Here is a 23,484-nt window from a genome sequence, read left to right as displayed (position 1 = left end):
TGTGGCACTATAGTTGAACAATTGGCTATGCAACCAAAATTGATTCGCACACTAATACGCTCAAGTTGATGCCTTACTGTATCCAGGCAGTCTTCATCCTTCCTGGTCCAGCTCTCTTTGCTGCATCGGTTTATATGGTCATTGCTCGAATAATTCATCCCATCCACGCAGAAAAACACTCAGTCCCTCCCTTGAATTGGCCGACGAAAACATTCGTCCTAAGTGATGTGGTCACATTTGTGGTTTAAGTAGGTGGATTAAAAACGATGGTTAGCAGTAGCCTATAAGTGCTTAGCTTTTGCTTATTTGTTATCACTGCATATGTTTTCCTGACAATGCGTTGAAACCCGACTATAGGGGCATTTGACAGCTCTATCCCTTTAGAAGCAGCCACTGTAATGCCTCCACGGTATTAGCGCGCTTATCCACATTCGATCTGTCTTCCGGATTGCGGAGTACTCTATGAGCAATGAAGGTTATCCGTTGAGCGATGAATGGACATTATATGTCTTTGATTTTGTCTCCACGTTCATCGCGATGATTGTTTTGGGGTTTGTTACTCCCGGGATCTGAAGCCTTCCGGCTCCACATATCTGTAGCCTCAGAGCGCGATTGAGATAAAATTAGCAACAGTACTTAGAACACGAATGGGATATTGAAGAAACCATATTGCAGCGGATCCATCACAACCCCTGGTCCTCTTAGTCTGTTTAGCAGTGAGCCTTCCCAGCGTGTGGATCTTGCCTCCACTCCACAAGTTTCCCGCTGAGCTGTATTCTTGGCTATGCGTAGGCAGACATGGCAAACATATGCAAAGCTACAAATACGGATACCTCGAACCTCCCACTTTCGACTCTCAACCCAACTGTCTACAATTATCTCGTTGCACCTTACGCCCAAGTTTCGCATCGTCGACTACACTCTTTTGTTTCGTTTTTCTTATATACTTTAAGTTCCATTTTTTGGGTTGCTTTTGCTTCGCGGGATTCCCAGGCTCGATACCGCACAGATTTTGGCATCTCGGTGAACATACTTCAGCGTCATGAGGTCTTCAGGTTCTTAAGCTTATACTCCTTCCAAAGTCGGGGCCACTATTGTAATGCTTTTGTTCGGAACAAGTGCATTTTTTCACCTTTGGCAAATGATAAAGACAAAAACTTGGTACTTCTCTGCTTTTCTCATCGGTGCCTTCAGTGAGTACTCAACACGCACAACTCTGAATCGGACATCAGGAGCGTAACCAGTATATCACTCAGTGATGACGCTAGGATATATCTTCCACTTGATATCGGCGCGAAACCCCGATAGTCTTGTATCATATATATGCCAGTCGAACTACAGCCTTCCTCCTGCAGCTAGCAGGTGGCGGCATGCAATCTATCGATAGTATGCGCAGCATAGGGCAAAAGATCCTTGTTGTAGGACTTGTTATTCAACTGCTCTTCTTCGGATTCTTCCTTTACGTTTCTGTTGCATTCCAGATTCGGTTGCGCAAGACTGGCCTGAATATGATCGGTGGGCCATGTCGTCGCCTTCTCCATATCTTATTCCTTGTCTCCGCATTGGTCATCGGGAGATGTGTTTTTCGAATCGTCGAATATGTCGGCGGTACCGATGGATATATATACTCGCATGAATATTACATGTATATTTGCGATGCGATTCCAATGTTTTTTTGTGCAGGCGATCTTCCACTTTTCACATCCGGGAAAAATTCTTGTGGGCAAGGGTCCTGTCGTTGATGATTATGTTAGCCTACAAGCTGTGTGATGAAGGTGTTAGTTCGCCAACGGGACATCAATGATCAGCACTTAAGAGAAGTGATCTGTAGCTGGACAAAGCGTTAGCAGATGCAGTTGGATGTACCTATGATCAACTACAGATATTAATATATGATTGGTTTTTCCTTCCTCTCTAGACACGTATCGAGGTTCTTCACCTGAATTTCCACGTTTTGATTGGTTATTACAGAAGAAAGACCGATAATGTAAATGGCGACAAAGGAACGAGAACACTTTGCCCAGGACTATCCAGCACAATCGGTGTATATAGTGACGCAGCAATAGTTTTGACACCCCTTTAATTACTCAGATTCTACCGATTAAAAATTCGATTTTTTAACACCCCTAGACTGGTTTCCTAATGAAACACTTAAAAATTATGGATAAGGTTGAATCTTGCCTTCTATAAAAAGCACTCACTAAAGCAAAAACGTTTAGAAAGTAAGATGATATAGACTCGCTCTTCGTTTTGCGATAGGCGGTCTAAAAAGCGCTCTAAAAAGCGGTCTGTCTAATGGTGTTAAAACATTTGCTGTGTCACTGTAGCCTCACCCGAGATGGATGTAGGTAGATGCCCGGGGCCGGGTGGTCGGTCCATAGGTGAATTGGACAGGGGGATGAGTCAGCATCTTCACCGTCACGGGCATCAATATTTAAATTTATTATTTCTGAGGTTCTCATAGGCAAACGGAGATTTTGGCCCCTTACCCAAACCGCAAGCCCCTTCAAGAGTGCATCACTCAGTCATACTTCATACTGAAATTCTATTTCGCGTTCAGCATTTCTCTGGTTCAAAGATCCAAAAGACAAGCCTTTTTCAAGTTGTGTCTAGGCACCAAAGACAAAAGTACGATACATCCAAGAAAAGCGCACAAGAAATCAAGGCAGGGATGTATCGAGTGCAAGCGTCGCCACGTCAAGGTATTTTCATATCATAATAGATTTTTGAAAAACCGTTCGTAGCTAACCTCTCAAGTGTGATGAGTCTCGCCCAAAATGTGTCAACTGCAATGTTTCAATGCGTCATTGCTCATATGAAGACCTGGTGTCGAAGGCGTTACCTTCAATACAGACCTCCAAATCCAAGCCAAAGGTTATTACCAGAAAATATGACGAATCGTCGGCGAAGAATTCTTCTAGTTGCGCTGATGCAGCTAGGGCAGATGTCAGTCCCCCGGTGAATAAGCTGCATGTAGAATTATTCAATCACTTTATTACCGACATCTTGAAATTTTTGGGTTTCGACAAGTTCTCTTTTGAGGACTCCGCTATCGACATGACTAAATACATATTGACTGCGCCATTTCTTATGAATCAAGTTCTCGCATTTGCTGCATTCCATTTAAGTATCATTCGCCCGGATAGGGAGGAGTTCTACCACTATCATGCGACCCAGCTGCAAACACATGCTATTTCCGAATTCAATGCCACCAAACCAGATCTGTCTCCCGGCAATTGCGTGCCAACGTTACTCTTTTCTTCATGTCTAGCGATGCACGTCCTCTCCGACAAGCTTTTGTTTCGCCCGCATGATTTTGAAGCTTTTCTGGATGATTTTATACAATCCTTGAGAATGCATCGTGGGGTTCGGGCGGTTACCAATCAATTCTGGCATCTGCTTTTGCAGACACCGCTGAAATATTTCCTTGAAAATGAATGCAAGACACTAGACGAGGGTATCCCCGGAGACGAATGTTTCGAGCTCCTCTCTCTGGTGGATGCCATGTCGTGTGATCCAGCGATCGGTACCGCATACGGACAGACGATTCGAGATCTACAAAAAGCCTATAATGGAAGTCGCGCCCCTTCATCGAATGTTTCAAAATTGGCCCAATTATCTTTTGGCCGGTTATCATCCCTCCAGAGTACATAGATCTGCTATCGGAACGTCGATCAGAAGCGCTTGCCATACTCTCCCACTTTGGAGCTCTTCTACACAGGCACCGTGAAATGTGGACCTTTGGAAACAGCGGCCTTGATCTTATATCTTCTATCAATGAATATCTAGGGCCTGAGTGGGAAAATTGGTTGCGCTGGCCAAACAGATACATTCAAAACGTGTGATTGAAAGATTTTGTGCTTCAAGTTGCGGTCAAAGCCGTGAAAATGCCGCAAGTCTACCGTTAGCAGGAAGTAAAATCCTACTTAGCCTGTAAAAAATGTGAATCTTGTATAAATATCGTGGCACTTCAACTTAAGACATATTTTCGTCCACGACTCTGGTGAGAATGCTTATGGAGTTGAATCTATCTCTGTTAGTTCACACTCAAGTCGCATTGCCTCATCTAAAGCATCCATAAAAACTTCTCCTTCGCCTTCCTTCAGCGGCAGCAATGGCTTTCGCGGAGCAATTCCATACCCGTGCAGCTTGTTCAACGCATACTCTATGAATCATCAACTCAGTGTTCATCAAATTCTTTAGGAATAGACTCACTCATTGCCCGAATCCCACCTGGAACCGCAGCAGCATCAGCTCGAGCAAGAATCCCTTGGATTCTTTTCGCCTCCCTGTGCTCAGTATCTGTTGCTAACGGCAAATTCAGTAGAAACCAGAGTCTCATAGAAGCAACTGGCACAAAGTTAGGAATACCGCTAACAGTGCCATGACCACCACATTTCATCCAAGGCGTGAGATCTGCAATAAGACCGTCAAGCAACAAAAATGGGAATTTCCGAGTCTCATTTATTGTGGGATCTTCAGAAATCAGGGCGTCAAGTCGGATAAGCTTCCCCATGCTTCCACCACATCTGTTTTTATCAGCGTTGCTGTTCAAACGAAGAAGAGATTTTGAGAACTGACGTCAACTTCACTCCACACAAATTAGCTGTTTGCTTCATAACCGCACTGATAACTTCTGATGACATATCCTGACCGCCGGCATTTGAGGGGAAGTTATATAGTAATAGCGGGATCTATCACTTCATTAGCAATGACACAAATGGAGTACCTTAGATAACCCATACTGGTGATGCTTCACAAATATCAACGTAATATTGAATGACTTGCTCCATGTCGGTGTTCAAACTTGCAGCGTAATAAGCAGGTAGAATCACCATCCCCGCATCTCTGCTATTGTTAGAATAAATCAAACTAGCCTCCAGGATTCGGTGTTGCCTTACGCTCCGGCATCTGCTGCAGCTTTGGATAGACTAATAGTTTCCCTCGTACTGAGCCCTCCTATGCCGGCGACTATCGGTGTAGATTGCAGCCCTGCCCCATCCAAGTGCGCCCTGATGAAGCGGATCAGGGATACACGCTCATCGAAATCCTAAGAAGATTTAATACAATAATCTAACAATATGAGAAACGGAGCAGAACTTACTAAGTGAACAGCTTCTCCTAATGATCCGGCACATACTGGCACTGGACGAGTTGTGCCATTAGTGCATGGTTTCATACCTTGTGTTCAATCAACTTACCCATGCCACGGGTGGCCATAGCTGTAGTAGATGTGGGATAAGCTCATGTACCTAATAGAGTTTCAAACATGAGAGGTATCCTACCTAGCAGATGTTTCCCGTAACTGTCATAGTCGATTTCTTGGTTCTCATCAAAGAACGTTGGTAGCGGCACGTATACCCCGGGCTGGAGTGGCCGTGTCGTATATGTTGCCATTGCAAGAACACCACAAAGAGTCAAATGGACGTCGCCAAGTCAGAGTCGAGATTGCCAGTTTGTTAGGTTCCTAGTTCAATGTTTCTATAACGACCCTTTCGTACCTATGAGGGGCGCGATTGTCGGGAGCATCGGTATCCAGCCGGCCGATAAGACAGGCGCGGGAAGTCTCCGCTCGACCCGCATTGTTATCAACCCTCGTTAGAAGGCAAATCTTATCGCAGAGATGATAAGTTGTTTTAGGCTTTCTGAGGCGCTTTTGTGGATGTATTGATAACCCCGGAATTAAATATGATGGTTTGTCCCCTTTCTGAGGAGAAACCAAGATTAATTTCTCGACAAACAGGTACACTATTACTATGCAGGACGAGGTATGAAATATCTTCCTGGACAGTAAGATGCATGGATGATCCGATATTGATTCACATTACAGAAGACGAAAGAGCTGGCCTATGATGCCAATGAGATCCCCGTTGGCTTGGCAATTGTCCAAGACTCAGGCAGCAACCATGGCCTCCAACGACAGCTCAAGGTACGCCGAGATACAGCCTTTCAACGCCTATTGATCTTTCCTAACAATTAACTAGCCCCGGCATCTGTAAGTGACAGCACACTCGAATTTACTGCACAGTGACTCAAGATTTGTTTTAGACAAATGATTGCCATCGGAGGTGTTATCGTCAGTCATCCTACTCTGACTTTACTTTTCTTGCTGATCAATTATCAGGGCACCGGCCTCTTTCTAGGCACAGCGAGCGATCTGAAGAATGGCGGTCCGGCTGGCCTTCTTATTGGATACTGTATTATGGCTTCGTTGCTATACTCGGTAATGGTAAGGCAAACTCCAACTAATTATATCTTCTTAGCAAGAGCTAATGACTATGTGCAGGTTGCTCTTGGTGAAATGGTGTCGCAGTTTCCTATCCCTGGAGGTCAATTTGCTTTGGCTGGCCGGTTCAACTCACCCGAGCTTGGATTCGCTATGGGTATTCTGTTCTGGTATAAGTAAGTCAGATTTCATTCTGCTTTATGGCAAACTGGACTTACAAATATTTTAGTTATATTGGTGTGACTATTTTCACTCATTCCGCGAAAACTGGACACATCTAATCTCTATAGTTGTCTTACCGGCCGAAATCTCCGCAGCGGCCGTTCTGGTTACCTTTTGGACCCCGGCAGGACAGGCAGATTCTACATGCTCCACTGGAATTTGCAATAATGCCATGTGGGTTGGGTTGATGCTTATAGTTGTGGTATGGATGTGTGCAGATAATTGGACTTCAAAGGATACTAATACCAATCTAGTTTGCTGTTAATTATGCCGGAACACGAGTCTTTGGTGAAATGGAATTCTGGTTCTGTTCAATCAAAGTAAGCTGGGAAGCACGGAATTTAAAAAACGCGGAGGTACTGACTTATATAGGTTGTGACAATCATTGGCCTTATTATCACCGGTGTTATCATCAGTGCCGGTGGCGGGCCCAACCATGAGGCAATTGGATTCAAATATTGGGACGAGACTGGTGGTTTCACTCAGTATGAAGGCATTGGTAAGCCGACAAGTCAATTATGAAGCGCTCACTGGTATCTAACATGATTTAAAGGCGGTGCAAAAGGGCGTTTTCTCGGATTCTTCAGCGGTGAGACCGGGTCTATAATATCTGTTCATACGGGATCGCTCATCATTTCATAGTTTTGATTAACGCTGCATTCGCGTTCATTGGATCTGAGATTACAGCAATCGCAGCTGCCGAGACTTCAAACGTAAGATTCTTCCAAAGTAACAGCAATTTACCTTCACTCACAACCTATTACAGCCGCAAAGAAACGTCCCGCGAGCGATCAAGAGTGTTTGGATTAGGCTTGTACTCTGTCAGTTGGGGTGAATCACTTCTCAGACTTCAATGTGCTGCTAACTTTCGTTTTCTCTCAATTTAGTCTATATTTGCAGTGCTTTCTTGGTGAGTATTCACAACTCGATAGTGATTAACAGTCTACTTACAATGACAGATTGGACTTCTCGTGTCTCCGTCCGATCCTTCTCTCAGTCTTTCTTCTACTGCGGCCAAGAGTCCATTTGTCATTGCCATACAAGTAAGCTATCGTTGATATTCTGTGCCAAGACCAAAGCGCTAACATATATAACAGAACTCCGGCATTTCGGTCCTCCCCTCCATTATTAATGCAGCCCTTCTCACCAGCGCATGGTCTGCCGGCACAGCCGATCTTTTTGTCTCATCAAGAACCCTATATGGACTGGCAGCCCGCGGACATGCCCCGAAGTTCTTTCTCAAGACCCGAAAGGACGGCTTCCCTTGGGTTTGCTTCCTATTCTGTGGGGCTTTCTCTTTCCTGTCGTTCATGGCCGCCGCTCATGGAGAAGCGGGCAAAGTGTTTGGCTATTGTGAGTGATTGTCTTCGATGGATTGTTACCAAGGGATGAAACTAATGCCAGTATAGTCTCTAACATGACTGCGATGTGTGGTATGATTTCTTGGACAGGGATCTTGTGGACCAGTATCCGTTGGAACAAAGGTCTTAAGGCGCAGGGCATCGATCGGAAAACACTCCCATATATGGCACCTCTTCAACCTTATCTGTCTTACTGTAAGTTTACAGAAGCTCATTTCGTGTGAATAATGCTAATTGCTGTGACGCTTTAGATGGAATCTCAATCTGTGTCATGGTCATCATCTTCGGCGGATTTGGTTCCTTCAGTGAGTTCGCGCGATATGAAGCACATCTTTCTGCCGTACTGATCTCCCATGAAGTTCCTAGCTTTGACGCTTCCTCTTTTGTCACGACTTACTTTCCCATTCCATTCTTTGCCGTGCTCTTCTTCGGATACAAGTTTTGGGCCAACTCCAAGATGGTCGATTATGCCGATATGGACTTTGTCACCGGCTCTTCAATTGAGGTCACTGAAAAGGTAAGATCTATCTATCGTAGAATTTCTCATTTAATGACATTTGACCTTCTAGGAGGGCCCTCAGAGTCTGTGGCAGAAGATTTCCGACAGGATCTAAGCTATAATCATTGGGCGCCGACCAGCCATGTGTTATTAAACCCAATACCTCATTTTATTTAACTTACTATGATAGACAAAGTGCTTCTCTGAATTTCTCCTACCTGCCAATTGTCTCTTTCAGTTAAACCCAGCAGGTCCCCTATGGATTTGCTCTCATATATGATAAGCCGTCAAGTAAATGAACCTTTGTGCGGATGTGGGGCGATAAGGGAAATCCAGTAACGCGAGATTGCCCGATCGAAATCAATAGCTTGATAGCGATAACGTTAGAGCCCTATAACGTTCTCCCATGAAATTGTAAACCCTGTGGCGTCCTGTCATCGGACAGATAAGCGCACCGGCCGATGGTAGTCGGCTTGAGCGCCGCGTGTCCCGCACGTTGTGTCCTATTACCCCAATTCGATGCACTCTGTCAATTTGGCATCGACCAGAAATTCGAAACATGGCGCCTAAGTTTGATTTGGTTGTGATCAATGGCACAATTGTGACTGCCAGCGACATCAGGTAACGTGCCTCTGACGTCTCCATAGACAAATTGTACGGTCGCTAACGAGGTAAAGCGAATGTTGTATAGGAGTCAAAGATGGCAAGATTCAATCTCTTGCAAATACATTCACGGAGGATGAGTTGGTAGGGGCTGAGATCATAGATGCTGAGTTCGTGTTATGAGAATCCGAGGGAGCAGATACACAGCTAACACATCGAATCAAGAGGGGCATATGTAATGCCTGGTGGTGTTGATGCACACGTCCATTTGTGCCAAGATCTCAAAACCGGTAATTCAATCATCATTTTTAAAAAAGAGAATCGCATCTAATTCTTGCAGGACCACACGGTCTCGGCGGCGAATGCTCTGATAACTTTGAGACCGGATCAAGAAGTGCTGTTGCCGGTGGAACCACTACGATTATCACCTTTGCCACCCAAACTAGGGAGGAAGAAGACCGGAGTCTCTTGAAAGTGGTTGAAAGGTATAATGCCCGTGCCGAGGAGACTGGGAGTTATGTGGACTACGGATTTCACATCATTATTGTTCGCAATGATGCGGATATTCTTCAAAATGAGCTACCAGTTTTGATCAAAGACTGGGGAATCAGTAGCTGCAAGTTGTTCTTAACATATGCGACTCAGCGTTTGACTGACTCGCAAATGTTGGATGTTATGTTTGCGGCGAGGAAGAACTCTATCACAACAGTGAGTTCTATCTGTTGCCGTGATATATAGTCTGGGTGGCGGCTAATCTTGTATTAGATGATTCATGCGGAAAATGGGGATATGATAGAATGGTTAACAGGTAAATTCAACGCTGGAGGATGTATGACACAGCTGACTTGGATACAGAGAAACTGGAGAGCAAGGGGATGGTTGGCAAGTGCTTTTTGACTGCAATTTCGTTTTCACTTGCTGACCTATAACAGCTCCTTTCTATCACGCCTTGTCGCGCCCTCCTCTCGTGGAGGGAGAAGCCACCAATAGAGCAATTGCCTTGGCACAGCTTATCCAGAACCCAATTTTGTTTGTTCATGTCGGTTCAGTGGTACGTACGGCCCTCGTTAGAGAAAATTCCTTACTAAATTAGGTAGCTTGGAGCCGCCAATGTTCGCCGCGCTCAGACAATGGGACTGCCAGTCTATGCAGAAACATGTCCTCAATATTTCCATCTCACCTGGGATGATTTGGTAAGTTGGCCCAGACTAAACCGAAAGGACGATTGCTTAGTTCTGTGATAGAAAAGGTTCCATTCGCCAACCTGTTTCGAAAACAGCAAGATGATCTGCTCGCCACCTCCCCCTCCCACCATCGCTGATCATGAAGAACTCTTCGTGTAAGTTTGACTGCATTGAATATGACATACATTTGGCTGACTGATAAAGCGGTCTCTCAAACGGGACATTCACGATTTACTCATCTGATCATTGCCCTTTCCGCTACGACCATCCTCATGGAAAACCATCTGGTGTGTTAGAGCACGAAGCAAGTATGGAGGGAGAGAAACCTTGTGATAGCGAAGAGCTACAAGGTTTATTGAAGCGGAAAGGAGGAGCATTCCGCTTTATCCCCAACGGGATCCCGGGCGTGGAAACAAGACTGCCGTTGCTCTATACAGGGGCATTGGCTAGTGGTCGCATTACGCCACAGAAATTTGTCGAGTTGACATCGACAAACCCAGCCAAATTGGTAACCATATGCCTGTTCCTTCTAAGGCTTTCTGCCTCTTGAAATCAATGCTAACATTCCGACAGTACGGACTATATCCTAAGAAGGGGACATTGATGCCCGGATCAGACGCCGATTTTGTGATAGTAAGATATGGGCCTTACCTTGAGGCCGCTTCCCCATATAGATATTGACATTTTACAATCTAGTGGCACCCAGAGAAGTCATTTTCACCATTCAACCTCACTAATTCTATGCTACATCACAATGTCGATTGTAAGTACCGCGATCCACGGTGTACTTTTCAAGAAGGGCAAATCTAATTTTGTATCTTTGAAGACACTCCGTATGAAGGAATGAGGTTTACGAACTGGCCTCGATACACAATCCTTCGTGGTAAGGTTATGTGGGCAAATGGCAAGATAAACGGAAAGGTGCGAGACGGAGAGTATGTCAAGCGCGGCCCTAGCAAATTAGGGCCAATATCCCCCAGAGCTGATCGCGATCCTCGTCGTGTAGCCAGTTGGCTCTATGAATAAATGTGTCTGGTACTATAGAATGTGCGGCGATAAGTAGCCTCATATGGAAAGAGTCGACTCGTAACGAAGCTTCGAGTGAACAACAGCTTATCGTTTTTTTCTCATCATGACCAACTATCAGATTTCCTTGGTGCATATACAGCTACAGCCATAGGTCTTATTTCCTTTTCCACCCTTAAATTTATATCGTGTTCATGATTAAACAACAACCCCGAGTCATTAAAAAATGGGCAAAGCAGAGGCGAAAACAATCCATGAAGCGGTACACTCGCTTCAAGGCTTTCGTGTACAGACTGTCCAATACTTCATCGGTGTGACTGCCATTTATGATCCCCTGCTGTATCCTTTTAACTAACCTGTAAATGATTAGGACCTGAACTTCTGGGGAGAGCCTTAAATCATAGGTGGTAGTGGCTCAATCACCTGTCCCCAAGAAAGGTAAAAGTTAGATTTCTCAAATATATAAAACTTGAAAAGTATCTGGAGATAGGACTAACGAATTGTATAACACATAAATAACGTTTAAATTAAGTAGTAAAATGTGCTACTTGAATGGCGTCTAAATGTAAAACCTGATAAGTTAGCACTTTTCAAGGCAAGAAGGCAACGATATGCTCTAAACTGGTATATTTCGTAGGAGTACGGGTTCATCATTAGTTTAAGCCTAACGTTCATTTTATTAGGGTAAGGTTCACCACATGCTGCAACTTTCAATTAAATACATGTAACTTATACACGGAGGTACAAGGTTCGACACTTTGGAGGATCCACTCAACACGAACATGGGTATCGTCAACAAATCAGCGTCCGAGATGTTATCAGAGTAACCAACATTCCCAGATTGGCCCTTTTCTTTAATCCGCCTCTTCATAACGTGTCTTGTCTTAATTCCGATAGAGTAGCACTCACGATGTCCTTTAACGCCAATTGGCAAGACAATCCCAGTACAGATGATGAGCGCCCCGCTAAAGCCCGTCGGATTGCTCGAGCTTGTCTACAAGTGAGTGCTACAAATTTAATGTAGAAAGACGAAATATTTAACACGCTCGGATTAGTGTCGCGCGCGAAAACAGCGATGCTTGCCATCATCCGAAGAAGCCAGTCTGCAATTACCATGCAAGCGATGTCAAAGGCTAAGTATCACTTGTTCGTTTGAAACAGATAGAGCTCCAACATTGGACGTGGCTCAAAGTCCATCAAGTCTAGTACAACTCGTAATTGAACTGCAAAACAGGTGAGACTAAAAACTACCACTCAGTTGGAGAACAATCTCTAAAAACAGAAGCAGACTCAACCAACATGAAACACGAATTTTGGAGCTTGAAAGCCAAAAGCGTCAATCGGACGTAAACAGAAAGGAACCGCCCAGATATGTCCAACCTGAGCGTCAGCAAGCTTTCTCACCGAGCCAAAGCGACATATATCATTCTCCTGAGTCGAGCATTGACGGGATTCATTTGGGTCCTCCTATTGCAACACTCCGATCGTTAAGAGTCCTTGCGGAAGAACAAGTCCATGATTCGACTCCAAGAGCACTGAAATACAAGAGCATATACAATCCTATACACCAGGGGCTTCTCTCAGTCGAGAATGTCCAGCGAGCAATCGAAATGTATTTCACCATTCCGTTCGGGAAGAGAGTCACCTACTGATATGCACCAGATTCTTCCAGCATTGCCATGTCTCAGCGCCTGTACTAGATGAAACCATTCGTTATTCATGGCAGGAATATCTTGAAAGAAGCCCAACGCTTATCCTAGCAATATGTTCAGTTGGTACTCGGTTCTGGGATGCAGGTGATCAAAGGCAAGTAACCAGAACGGGTAGACCCAGAAGCCTAGCTAATGCTCATAACAGTGGCAATTCTATTGGTGCTCACTCTCGATTCCACGACCTTACAAAATTACTTGACAAAGCGGTTTCCAGGCTCCTACTCCGTCCCACTCCGGCAGATGTTACACTAGACTCCATCTGTGTACTTCTTCTGTATGCCCAGTGGATGCCCTGCAGCAGAGAAGATGAAGATGAAAATCCCGACCGTCACAGTACCCACGACACACGCAAAGCCAAAAGTCGATACAACGAAATCAGCGCCTGGGCTGTCCTAGGGTTAGCAGAACGATATTCTGTCCTCCTGGGTCTCGAGCAATCAGCCACATCATTTTTCAAGGACCCCAACAAGAGTCCATCCGCAGAGGATGCTAACAGACTACGAGTGTGGTACAACTTGCTTACATGCAACTTTAATCTCATGCTAACATCCGGTCTACCTGTATCGATTGATCCTACTCCGTCGGTCCAAGTAGCGCGGAACTTTGTCTCGAGCGAGTTGATGCAGTCCCCTGCTGACCTTCGAGTGAGGGGTCTTGTGGAGCTTGTCGGAATTGTTCACCTTGCCATGTCTAGTTGTGGGGATATATCTGGCCGTCAATTGCAACCGAGTTGCTTGGAAAGGTTGAATATTGATTTGGATGATTGGGAGAGGTATATGAATTTGTTAGAAACTTTATCCTTCACTGCTTACTGACGTCTTCGTAGATCTTGGTTTGCCCATTTAGGTGCGTTTATCAGAAGTCCTGTCATAGCTGTTATTAATATCTTCCAGAGAAAACGGATTCCCACTATAACCATTTGCCATTCACCTCGGCCCGGGTATGTACTTACCCATCTACATGTATACGTGATCAACCTATTCTAACAAGCGATCTAGTGGTATCGACTCTCCCTAAACTGTGCATCTCTCGCACCAATACTTTCCTCGCCGCGTGTACACCGACCGCTGACAGATTCAATTCAACCACATATTCGACAAGCGCTGCCAGTTAGCTTGACCGCAGCAGCACAGATTATACTTTCACAATCGAGCTACAAAGCTGATATAGTCTTCTCGCTGGATTCGAAGAACCCGTCTAGCTTTCCCGACGGGGCATACCATGCAGATCGTGGATCCGTCAGTCGACTATACTATGCGGTGGACTCAACCTGGATCTCGCATACGTTTGCTATCACGTTTCTATCTCTTTGTTATATTCGAGGACTCATTGATGGTGAGGAAATTCATCAGGATACTTCTAACTGATAATCCGAATCTCTTAAACACTAACAACGTGAAAACAGAAAATCTACAAATTCGCAGCCAAACTTCCAGTCAGGTGAAAGGGAATGTATTTACACGTCTCCCCTCATCTTCCCCGTCAGTCCTCGCTCGACTCCTTCGTCTCGCACTAGAAATTTTCGACAGCGTGTGTCCAGCAACGACATTCCATTTTGCGCAAGACTTCCAATCCATCGTTCACTATGCAGTTTCTTTGGTACTAGTCTCCGAAAAAAACATGAAAGATATCGAGAGAGAAGAGATCGATGATATGGCGATTCAGTCTCTACTAGATTTAATGAATAATTCTGGTGTTGACTGGGCTGGAAATCTTTTGGGGAATCGTTGGACTTCCCGGATTTGAATACGGACGGGATGCTTGCATGATTGATAGTGGAATCTTATAGCTTCGCAGAGCCATGTCTAAATCAGGGTTTCGAACATAATTAGTATCCAGAGATGGCTGTAGCCTATACACTCACAAGGACCAACTTACCTATCAGCATCGTCCAACTCAAACGAAATATCCTGGGCCCCCTCCCAAAGCACCAACTCACCCAGCGCCTTTAATTTCTCCTTCCCTTCAGTGATAGTCAAGAAATGATTCGCTGCCAGTGGTCCCATCTTACTCGCAAAGGCGACACCTCCATAGCAGAACAGAATCTCCGTTTCGGAGATACCACCAGGGTACAACAAGATCTGACCCGCAGCAGGGTGAGCCGTATGATTTTCAAAGGGAATTCCGAAATCGGTTTCTCCTAGTGGAATCCACATCCCCTCCCCGCTCCAGCGAACATGAATGAGCTTTTGGCGGTATGGGAGGAGAGTGCGGAAGAGGGCTACTGTTTTGGGGGCTGAGGATTCGAACGTCGCGCGGAATTGGTACGGTCCGGCTGTTATTAGGATGGAGGTCATTTTAGTGATATGGGAAGAAAGAGATGAGTAAATTGTTGTTTCAAAACTACATTTTGCTATGCTCTCTAAGTAGCTGTAGCTATCGCATCGGCATCTTCGGGGACGGGCCGCGCGGGCTTCACGCCGTCTTATCTGTGCGGGTTGACCAGGAGCGATATCAAAAGCCACGATTGCCTCACAAGGTCAGATATAATGCAACTCATTTCAATGTCTCATCATATGCATATTTTGGTGTACGATAACACCTGTCCTTCTCGGACAGCTGTTCAGCACACAATCCAAGAAGGCTCATTGACCGTCCACCCAATACTCCACTCGGAAGATTCATCTTTTGGTGCAGAAGTATATGGCGTTGATTGGAGCAAGTCTGTCCCAGCAGATATTGTTACGAAAGTAAGTTATCATTGCAGAGGCTAAATGTAACCACTGACAAGATGATAGTTAATCGCGCTTCAAGATAAGTATGGCGTGCTGATCTTTCGCAAAACCGGATTGGACAACAGTCGGCATATTCTATTCTCGCAGCAGCTGGGCGACAAGCTAGAAGTCAATCCGTTCTTTTACGGACGAGAAAATGACCGGTTAGGGGAGCCGTTACTCTTCGATGTGGCCAAGTGAGTTTTCCGTGAATATTCAATATTGAAAGCATGTCATGTTCTGATAAGAGTAGCATCGAGCTAGATGGCTCGCTGGTAAAGATGGACAGTCGCAGGTACCATCACAGTCTGGGAAATGCTCTATGGCACACCGTAGGCATACTTGTCCCCGGCGAGCAAGACACATGGGTACTAACCCACCTAGGACTCATCGTATCACCAACAACGGTCCAAGTATTCCATACTGCTCTCCCATGGTGATCGTGTTGAAGGCGGATCGTGGACCCATTTTGCAGATACGCGTCGTGCCTACAATGACCTTTCACAAGCGAAAAAAGACGAGATTGAGAACTACGTTATTGAACATGAGTAAGTCATCTGTTTCGAAAGACCACCTCTCTGAAGGTAGATCCCCGGCTAAGCTATTCCAGTCTTTGGCATTCCCGAAAACTCGCGTCACCTGCTGTGTTTGGAAACCCTCTACCTCACGAACTGGCAGCGAAGCCACCTGCCTACCATCGTCTCGTGCAAACAGCACCAGACGGTCGAAAAACTTTGTATCTAGCCGCCCATGCCAAACGAATCGTTGGCAAAGACATTGAAGAGAGCCAACGGCTGATTTGGGAGTTGATTGACCACTGTACACAATCGAAAGTGAGTTTGAGTAAGCCATGTTGTGGCAAGTTCGAGGGCTAACTGGGGCAGTACGTCTTCAGCATGGAGTGGCTGTCTGGCGGGGATATGGTCTGGTGGGATAATCGGCAAGTCTCGAGTCTGTGTCCATTGATCCGTTGCTAATGGTTATAGCCAATCGATGCATCGCGCTAATCCCTATACCGCGACAATGACTGCGAGGGATGTCCGTCGGTCCACAATCCTTGATGATGGCCCTTGGGCATTAGGTGTTTCGAAAGATCAAGTGGAGTAGCTGAATGGAGGATGAGAGAGCCAAGAGATCAAAGCTGTCGGTACCTTCATGTGAGTAGGGAAAGATATTGTTTTTATGTCGACCGAATTGAGCGTCATGATATTAGCCAGCCGTTCTATTTTATAGTCAGTGTGCTGCCACTATTGTGGTCGTAACGGAAATTACAATAGCAATCAAAAGTAGTTTTATTATTATTGAAAATCCTAGAAAGATGCCTGACGTGGGTTTCTGGGGTCCTCTGCCTATTGCATAAGCGAGTGTAGCATTTCATAACTTATATTTTTTTCGCCCTACTTTGGCCTCTCTTTTTCACCCCATTATTGCCCTCTTTCGAGTGTCTACACGCCGATCCTCGACCGCAGTGCCCATTTCTCTATCCTACGAGCCCGCTTCCATGCAAATAGACTGGACCAGAGAGAAGCGATTCGTCAGTAACATGTACATAAAGAGTCTGCAACTCTCAACTGAGTGGATAGCAAACAAAAATCGCAAAAAGCGAATGCAATATATACTGAGAGACCCGAAGAAGCACAACTAAAATAACACAGATATTCACAGATATTCCAGAACCAGTCTACCACCCCTCCAACAACGTAAACTTAGCAAGAACCCCATCCTTCGGCGAAACAGTTGCCCCCTCCCTGAGCTCCAACTTAGCATCAGGATACTTCAACTCCATCCGAAAACGGCCAACAGTAGCAGCAAGCAAACAAGCCAGCTCAGCCTTTGCAAAGCCCTGCCCAATACAACTGCGCGGGCCATGCAAGAAAGTCAAGAAAGCATAGTTACTAACCGCACCACCCGTATTCGCCTTTCCGGGACCCATAAATCGGTCCGGGTTGAATTTGTCGGCGTCCGGTCCCCAGAATTCTTCCATCCGGTTCAGGATCTGTGGGGAGATGGTGAACAATGTCCCCTTGGGAATATGCTTGCCTGCAAGACTGGTGTCACGGATTGCAGTGCGGATTGTTGCCGGGACAGAGGGATGAAAACGGAGGACTTCGTTGCAGACGGCGTTTAGGTAAGGGAGGTTGTCAATTTCAGCTGCTGTAATGGGTGTTTCGTCATTTAGAGATGGGAGGTTGGCGCGGACTTCGTCACGGAGGCGGGTTTGGACATCTGGGTTTTTGCAGAGGGCGTAGACGGCCCATTGGAGAGCCGTGGCAGTTGTTTCGTGGCCTGCACCGAGGAAAGTCATACATTGGTCGACGAGATTCTCTTCGTCAAAGGTTCCACTGCTCAGAGCGACAGAGACGATGTCGATGCCGGTTTCGGCCTTGGGGTCTTCCATTTTGGCTTTCTTCTCGCGAATCATTTGCCTCGCGACGTTGCGAATGACTTCGCCGTTTTCTTCAATGTCCTTGTTCCATTTCGAGGGGAACTTTCGGGACCAGCTTGGGTCCCCGAAGATAAAGCTCAATACAAAGACCAGCTTTAACCAGAGAGGTGGGGAGCGCATGATAGCTCTGTAGGATTTGTTGAGGGTGTTGTCTGGGTCATGGAGAGAGTCGAAGTCGTGATCCATACCTGCTACCCCGATTATGTCGAGTGTTGCTCGGCTAGCCCAGTTGCTAACCTGGATTGTGGGGTCGCCGCTTGAGTTTCTGTTCTCCAGCTCTTGTTCGATCATTTTCACCATTTCAATACTCTTAGCCCAGAAGACTGGGTATAGATTCTTGACATGGCGGTATGCAAATGCTGGCATGAGATTCTTTCGTTGTTTCTGTGGTTCATCTTGTCAATCACAGGTATCTTTGGGATAACTTTTATCCATACCTTGTGCTCATCACCCTCGGCAAGTAGAACGCCATCGCCGGTAATACGTCGCAAGCTCTCTCGGATCATTTCTGGCTTTTCAAAATCATATACCTTGGTGACTAGGAGTTCACCCAATGACCTCGGGCTTGTCAAAGTAAGCCTCTCAAGGTTGCCGATCATATAGTACCGAATGATATCTTCATTTGGCATAGTACTGACCCACTCTCGCATCTGCGTAAAGGGGGGTTCAAGGAACCAGGAATCCGAGTTCCCTTTAAGCCAGCTTCGTTTCTATATATTGTTAGACAAGATTGACAACCTTGCAGATATATGGCTTACCGGTGGTGAATGGATATGTTTTAACGGGGTGAAGTATTCCGGATAAAGACCCAGACGATATATAAATTTCAGTACCGTGATAATTCCGAAGAGAATGATGCCAGTAATAATTTGCGAGTTGAATATGGCATATTCTGGTCGGAGATATAACCCAGCAGCCATGCCGATGTAGAGGATGTTGAGGCCATCATTGACGCCACTCATGGCGATTATGCAGACTAAGGGATTCGGAGAACACTGTTAGGTTTATCGTAGTTCCTCACGAAATGACCTGCAAAGGACCTGTCAAGATGTCGAGTTGAATCTCGAATAGAACCAGGAACTAGCCCAAAGCTTCCGAGTGGGGGCGAGATGACAAAGGTCTTGGCTCTCGTTGGTCCAGTCAGATCAAGACCACGATCCCGACAGTGTCACAACACTGCAGGATAAATCTGCTGAATCTGATATAGAGGAGATGTGAGAGCAATAGTTGAGACCAAGGACAGCTATGCAAGACGTTGGCTGTAGTATGGCATGTGACAATTCGCGAGAGAAGACGCAAGTCTGAAATCCTCCCGGGCGCGACTGAGGGTAGATGAAGATCAGTTGGGATTAGGCACCGTGATTTCGAGCGGAATACGGGATTCGGGTTGTCTCGCAATCAATACTCCATTGGGTTGAACGGGATCTATCTCCACGTGTTAACAACGCCAATCTGAGATCTGACTGTATTTCTGCGATTCTATCAACCCATATTTGCAGCTTAGGGGCCATGACATCACTACATCTCGACTTTTCAGTTTTGATTCACATATATGTGGAAGTCGTGAAGCATAAATATGCAATATGGTGTAGAAAATGCACGATGAGACCTCCGAACCAATCAAAATCCCTGTTTAAGGGGGTAGATCCCCGAAACGACAAACGATGTACAGTACACGACAACGATATATGTCACCTAACCTCCGTCTCCGCCGTAATCCTCTCAAACTCACCAACAGTATGCTCCCAAACCTTCCGCACCATCGCCTGCCCCCGAAGCGAATCCAACAACCTTACGACCTTCTCACCAGAATGCGCCCCAGACCAATGAATACTATAAATCCCACTCCCAACCTCACCGTCAATACCCCTCGCAACCTCAACCCCATCAACCAAAGGAACACCAGAAGCATCCTCCCCCAAACGTGCCGGATACTTGGCACTCGTTGCGAAAAATAAATGCCTCTCCCCGGACTCTTTGATAGGAATATGAATCAAAGGCCCAATGATAGCCACAACCAAAATCAGAAGCCACATCAGAAACCCCTCAGCTTCCCGATGCAGACCCGTCTTGACTGCGCCAGGATAATCATTGATAAAGCTCACTTCAGGTGCTTGAGCGGCTAGACTCTCGAACGCCATGTCGGTCATTGAAACGACATGTCCCCGCAGACTTAGGATATTCATTTTCTTCGCTTGGAAGTCATCCTCATAGATTTGTCCTTCGTGCCCGCCTGCTAAAACGCTCACGACGCGCCGGACGGCGGTCGCTGCTTTTAGTTGCGGGAGAAGATTCATTGTGAACCTGATGCGCGCGTAGTATTGTGTTGCGAGCATGATATGGAGACCTTCAGGAGTATCTGTGAAGCGTTAGTATAAAGGTATTTTATTTCGTTGCATTTGGGCTGGAGGGGTACTTGTACTTACCAAAACCATACCGAGCACCCCCACAACTGAGGAAAAGCAAGTTGATGGCCTTCTCTTTACTTTTGATCTCGCGGCATACTTCGTCGACGTTGCGAATGAGGCTCAAATCTGCTCTGATGAAGAGGTATTCGCCTTCTGGGTTTAGTTGTCGACATTCGGCTGTGATGCGATTGCCAGCTTCTTGCGAGCGGCCGACGAAGTATGCGCGAGGGGATTTAGCTGAGCGTGCGAATTCTTTTAGGGTTGCTTCGCCGATGCCATTTGTTGCTCCCACGAAGACGGCGACTAGGCCTGCTGGGAGTTTGGCGATTTGGTCGTTTGAGGATTGGACATCTGGTAGAGATACCATCGTTTGGTTTGGAATCCAATTGGAAAATATGAGGACTTTGAAGTTCAATTTTGTTGCTGGGCGGGGGTGTTTTATAGATGGGATAGATCATTTGATCGGTGCGTTTTTCGGCCGGCTGAGCTGGTGCGATGTTTTCGTCCGGGGAGTGGAATCACTCTTGAATGATTTGAAAATCGATTTCTAAGCAGAAAGCCATGTTTGTATGAGTAAATTTCAAGTATAATCCTACTGTCAATAGTCACACTGAGACTGTCAATTTCGCAAGTGATATCGCAAGCTCCAGGGTTTGGCACGTCAAGCTAGAGTATCCAACATAGATTCAGAAACACATGATTCATAAATCAGATCCAATGTAAGTACGCGAAGTTATCTACAAAACTAGCCTCTAAAGCTTACCCTCCTTGTTATGCAAGTAAGGGCCACCACCAGTACCCCGACTGGCAAAGCCCCATCTAATCTGGTTAGCCATGGAAATATCCACCTCAAGCTCCTCAGCCCAAGCCCAAACCAGACCGGGATTCTTCTGGAATCCGCGGCCGACAAGCACAAAGTCCAATCCGTCCTTCTCTAGCAGAGAATTGGCCAAAGAAGCAGAACTGATCATGCCGACCGAGCCAACCTTGATCCTATCACCAACAGCCTTCTTCACCTCAACAGCAAACGGCGCCTGGAAAGCAGGCTTGGCATGAATATGCTGCTGCTCGTGATTGCCACCGCTGCTGATATCCAGCACATCAACAGTCCCACTATCAGCCAGTGCCTTCGCGAATCGGACCGTGTCCTCCACGCGCCAGGACGGCTTATCCGGCATAACCTCTTCCAACCAGTCCGTAGCGGAGACCCGCAAAAAGACAGGCATACCGTCCGGGACAGTGTCGCGGGTCAACTGAGCAATCTCCAAGGAAAGCCGAATGCGATTCTCAAAGCTCCCACCATACTGATCAGTACGGTCATTGGTAGCCGGCGACAAGAAACTCATAAGCAAGTACCCATGAGCATTATGAATCTCCACAAAATCCACACCAGCCTTAAGAGCCCGCTTCACAGCAGCAACCCAATCCTTCTTAAACGTCTCAATCTCAGCCAACGTCAAAGCCTTCGGCGTCGGGAAATTCGCATGGAAAGGCACATTCCCTGGACCCTTAACATCATCAGGCCACCCACCAACCTTCGCAGTAGCCGTATCAGCCTTGCTAAGCCAAGGCGCAACAGTACTAGCCTTGCGACCAGCATGGGCAAGCTGAACACCGATAACCTGGCTCTGGCTGTGCACGAATTCCACGACGCGGCGGAGCGGCGCGATCTGCGAGTCCTTCCAGAGTCCGGAGTCTTCCGGTGTGATTCGTCCGTTTGGTTGGACGGAGGTCGCTTCTATCGTAAGGAATCCTGGTCCACGTTGTGCGATCCCGCCTAGGTGTGCCATGTGCCAGTCGGTCATGTGGCCGTCGTCGGCGCTGTACTGGCATAGTGGGGATAGGCCGATTCGGTTGTGGAATGTTACGTCGCGGACTTTGAAGGGCTGGAATAGCTTTGGTGGCTGGGTGCCGTCCGATTGGGGGATTGCTGCGGATCCCGCTGGCGGGATTTGGGCTGGGGTGTAGTAGGAGATGCCTTCGGCTGCTTTGTTGGGGATGTCTGGGGAAGGCATGGTGAGGGGAACTGGATATATGAATGTTTATATGTGTACTTGTGAGGGGATGGTATGAAATGAAGGAAATGGGGAGCTCTTTATATGTTGGCCGTATGATGCTATACTTCATGCAGTGGGTTGCACCTCCACCAGATTATAAATGCGGTCTGCGCGCTGCACTTCCGAGTTGCGAGTGATCGACGTCACCATTGGGGGGTAGGGGGATATTAACCAATAATGGTCCCTCGGCAATTTCTCAATCTTGTCATGTTTTGGAATGATGGGGGATTTGGCCATTGAGCCTAAATCAAATGAACATGCCACTCGTGTGTTGAATGTAGGGTCCGTTTGTGCTGAGGTGTGGTGACACCTGGAACAGGTCAACTTCCAAAATCCTGGGCATTGCCTTAAACTGGCCAACCACGGCGCCGACGGAAGTGGAAGTACATGTAACAGCGGAGTTAAAGTTAAGTTTAAAAGACACTCGGGAATAGAGGGAAGGATAGTCACGCCTGGAATATCAGGTGTTATTATTGCCTCAGGCAGAACTTTGTTTATCTACTTGCAGTTTTAGCATCGCTATACTTAGCAGAATCAAACATATCCTAGCAGACTTCAAAAGCTGACGACGTCTCTTTGAAACATGAGAGCGGTTAAGTACAGCGCCTAGAAGTATTGGTTCCCAATGTGGGGGAAGTTCGGGTATATTGAGCTAACTTACACTGTTTTATTGTTTCATACTACTGTATCTGCCTTCATTTTTATCTTCCTCCTCGCTACCGATTCTATCTTGTTTTCTTGTCCATTTCGCAAAAGGAACACAAGCAATTCTTTATCAAGATTCAAGTGGAGAAGCGCTTAAGTAGGGACCCTCCTCGGGCGCGTGCTGGACCAGTGAGATAAGACTCTTAAATTGCCCCCCGTGTTTGTTTCGGAAATGTGCGATATGTTAAAGGCAGGGTAAATATGAATAGGTTGTAGTCTCAAGAAAAAAGGGGAAAAAAACAAAAAGAAACATCAATTGGATATTCTAAAATAGAGTCAAATAGAAGGGAACAAAAGACCATTAGGCCAAGATTATTAGGC

At 46.2% G+C, this 23,484-nt stretch overlaps 10 protein-coding genes across 10 annotated transcripts; 4 read left to right on the top strand and 6 right to left on the bottom strand.

Annotated features, from left to right (window-relative positions):
- Positions 1–1,355: 1,355 nt before the first annotated feature.
- On the bottom strand, positions 1,356–1,541 carry N7446_007016 (uncharacterized protein; the record flags this gene model as incomplete). Its single annotated transcript, XM_058515762.1, has 1 exon — positions 1,356–1,541. The coding sequence occupies one exon, from the start codon at positions 1,539–1,541 to the stop codon at positions 1,356–1,358; it is 186 nt and encodes a 61-aa protein (XP_058372940.1).
- A 2,472-nt stretch (positions 1,542–4,013) lies between these two features.
- On the bottom strand, positions 4,014–5,397 carry N7446_007015 (dihydrodipicolinate synthase family protein; the record flags this gene model as incomplete). The annotated part of the gene is made up of 8 exons (XM_058515761.1): positions 4,014–4,165; positions 4,216–4,529; positions 4,582–4,694; positions 4,746–4,848; positions 4,902–5,050; positions 5,105–5,145; positions 5,202–5,222; positions 5,286–5,397. The coding sequence occupies 8 exons, from the start codon at positions 5,395–5,397 to the stop codon at positions 4,014–4,016; spliced, it is 1,005 nt and encodes a 334-aa protein (XP_058372939.1).
- A 359-nt stretch (positions 5,398–5,756) lies between these two features.
- Positions 5,757–8,423, top strand: N7446_007014 (uncharacterized protein; the record flags this gene model as incomplete). Its single annotated transcript, XM_058515760.1, has 20 exons — positions 5,757–5,768; positions 5,831–5,929; positions 5,985–5,995; positions 6,049–6,076; positions 6,125–6,229; positions 6,287–6,402; positions 6,456–6,463; positions 6,517–6,650; positions 6,703–6,768; positions 6,821–6,947; positions 7,002–7,037; positions 7,091–7,161; positions 7,215–7,269; positions 7,336–7,358; positions 7,408–7,491; positions 7,546–7,801; positions 7,858–8,004; positions 8,061–8,114; positions 8,169–8,326; positions 8,379–8,423. 20 exons carry the CDS (start codon positions 5,757–5,759, stop codon positions 8,421–8,423), a joined length of 1,635 nt encoding a protein of 544 aa, XP_058372938.1.
- Positions 8,424–8,867: 444 nt separating this feature from the next.
- Positions 8,868–11,121, top strand: N7446_007013 (uncharacterized protein; the record flags this gene model as incomplete). The annotated part of the gene is made up of 13 exons (XM_058515759.1): positions 8,868–8,929; positions 8,986–9,081; positions 9,137–9,201; positions 9,252–9,619; positions 9,677–9,719; positions 9,767–9,793; positions 9,844–9,962; positions 10,009–10,104; positions 10,156–10,250; positions 10,300–10,603; positions 10,669–10,728; positions 10,792–10,858; positions 10,922–11,121. 13 exons carry the CDS (start codon positions 8,868–8,870, stop codon positions 11,119–11,121), a joined length of 1,602 nt encoding a protein of 533 aa, XP_058372937.1.
- A 910-nt stretch (positions 11,122–12,031) lies between these two features.
- N7446_007012 (Zn(II)2Cys6 transcription factor) lies at positions 12,032–14,579 on the top strand (the record flags this gene model as incomplete). The annotated part of the gene is made up of 8 exons (XM_058515758.1): positions 12,032–12,121; positions 12,177–12,355; positions 12,410–12,733; positions 12,784–13,605; positions 13,660–13,679; positions 13,727–13,773; positions 13,832–14,168; positions 14,239–14,579. The coding sequence occupies 8 exons, from the start codon at positions 12,032–12,034 to the stop codon at positions 14,577–14,579; spliced, it is 2,160 nt and encodes a 719-aa protein (XP_058372936.1).
- Positions 14,580–14,707: 128 nt separating this feature from the next.
- On the bottom strand, positions 14,708–15,130 carry N7446_007011 (uncharacterized protein; the record flags this gene model as incomplete). The annotated part of the gene is made up of 1 exon (XM_058515757.1): positions 14,708–15,130. The coding sequence occupies one exon, from the start codon at positions 15,128–15,130 to the stop codon at positions 14,708–14,710; it is 423 nt and encodes a 140-aa protein (XP_058372935.1).
- Positions 15,131–15,327: 197 nt separating this feature from the next.
- N7446_007010 (TauD/TfdA dioxygenase family protein) lies at positions 15,328–16,654 on the top strand (the record flags this gene model as incomplete). Its single annotated transcript, XM_058515756.1, has 7 exons — positions 15,328–15,523; positions 15,572–15,744; positions 15,801–15,879; positions 15,932–16,095; positions 16,158–16,380; positions 16,432–16,475; positions 16,534–16,654. The coding sequence occupies exons 1-7, from the start codon at positions 15,338–15,340 to the stop codon at positions 16,652–16,654; spliced, it is 990 nt and encodes a 329-aa protein (XP_058372934.1). The 5' UTR covers positions 15,328–15,337.
- A 553-nt stretch (positions 16,655–17,207) lies between these two features.
- Positions 17,208–18,955, bottom strand: N7446_007009 (cytochrome P450; the record flags this gene model as incomplete). The annotated part of the gene is made up of 3 exons (XM_058515755.1): positions 17,208–18,377; positions 18,431–18,703; positions 18,752–18,955. 3 exons carry the CDS (start codon positions 18,953–18,955, stop codon positions 17,229–17,231), a joined length of 1,626 nt encoding a protein of 541 aa, XP_058372933.1. The 3' UTR covers positions 17,208–17,228.
- A 729-nt stretch (positions 18,956–19,684) lies between these two features.
- Positions 19,685–20,768, bottom strand: N7446_007008 (uncharacterized protein; the record flags this gene model as incomplete). The annotated part of the gene is made up of 2 exons (XM_058515754.1): positions 19,685–20,352; positions 20,420–20,768. The coding sequence occupies 2 exons, from the start codon at positions 20,766–20,768 to the stop codon at positions 19,685–19,687; spliced, it is 1,017 nt and encodes a 338-aa protein (XP_058372932.1).
- A 385-nt stretch (positions 20,769–21,153) lies between these two features.
- N7446_007007 (NADH:flavin oxidoreductase/NADH oxidase) lies at positions 21,154–22,416 on the bottom strand (the record flags this gene model as incomplete). The annotated part of the gene is made up of 1 exon (XM_058515753.1): positions 21,154–22,416. One exon carries the CDS (start codon positions 22,414–22,416, stop codon positions 21,154–21,156), a length of 1,263 nt encoding a protein of 420 aa, XP_058372931.1.
- Between the last annotated feature and the right edge of the window lie 1,068 nt (positions 22,417–23,484).

The sequence above is a fragment of the Penicillium canescens genome (genome assembly GCF_028828765.1).
Source record: "Penicillium canescens strain IBT 15451 chromosome Unknown utg000004l_segment0_segment0, whole genome shotgun sequence".
In the NCBI taxonomy this organism is placed as follows: domain Eukaryota; kingdom Fungi; phylum Ascomycota; class Eurotiomycetes; order Eurotiales; family Aspergillaceae; genus Penicillium; species Penicillium canescens.
The sequence above is the reverse complement of the archived record's forward strand: the minus strand, read 5'-3'. Positions and strand labels throughout refer to the sequence as shown.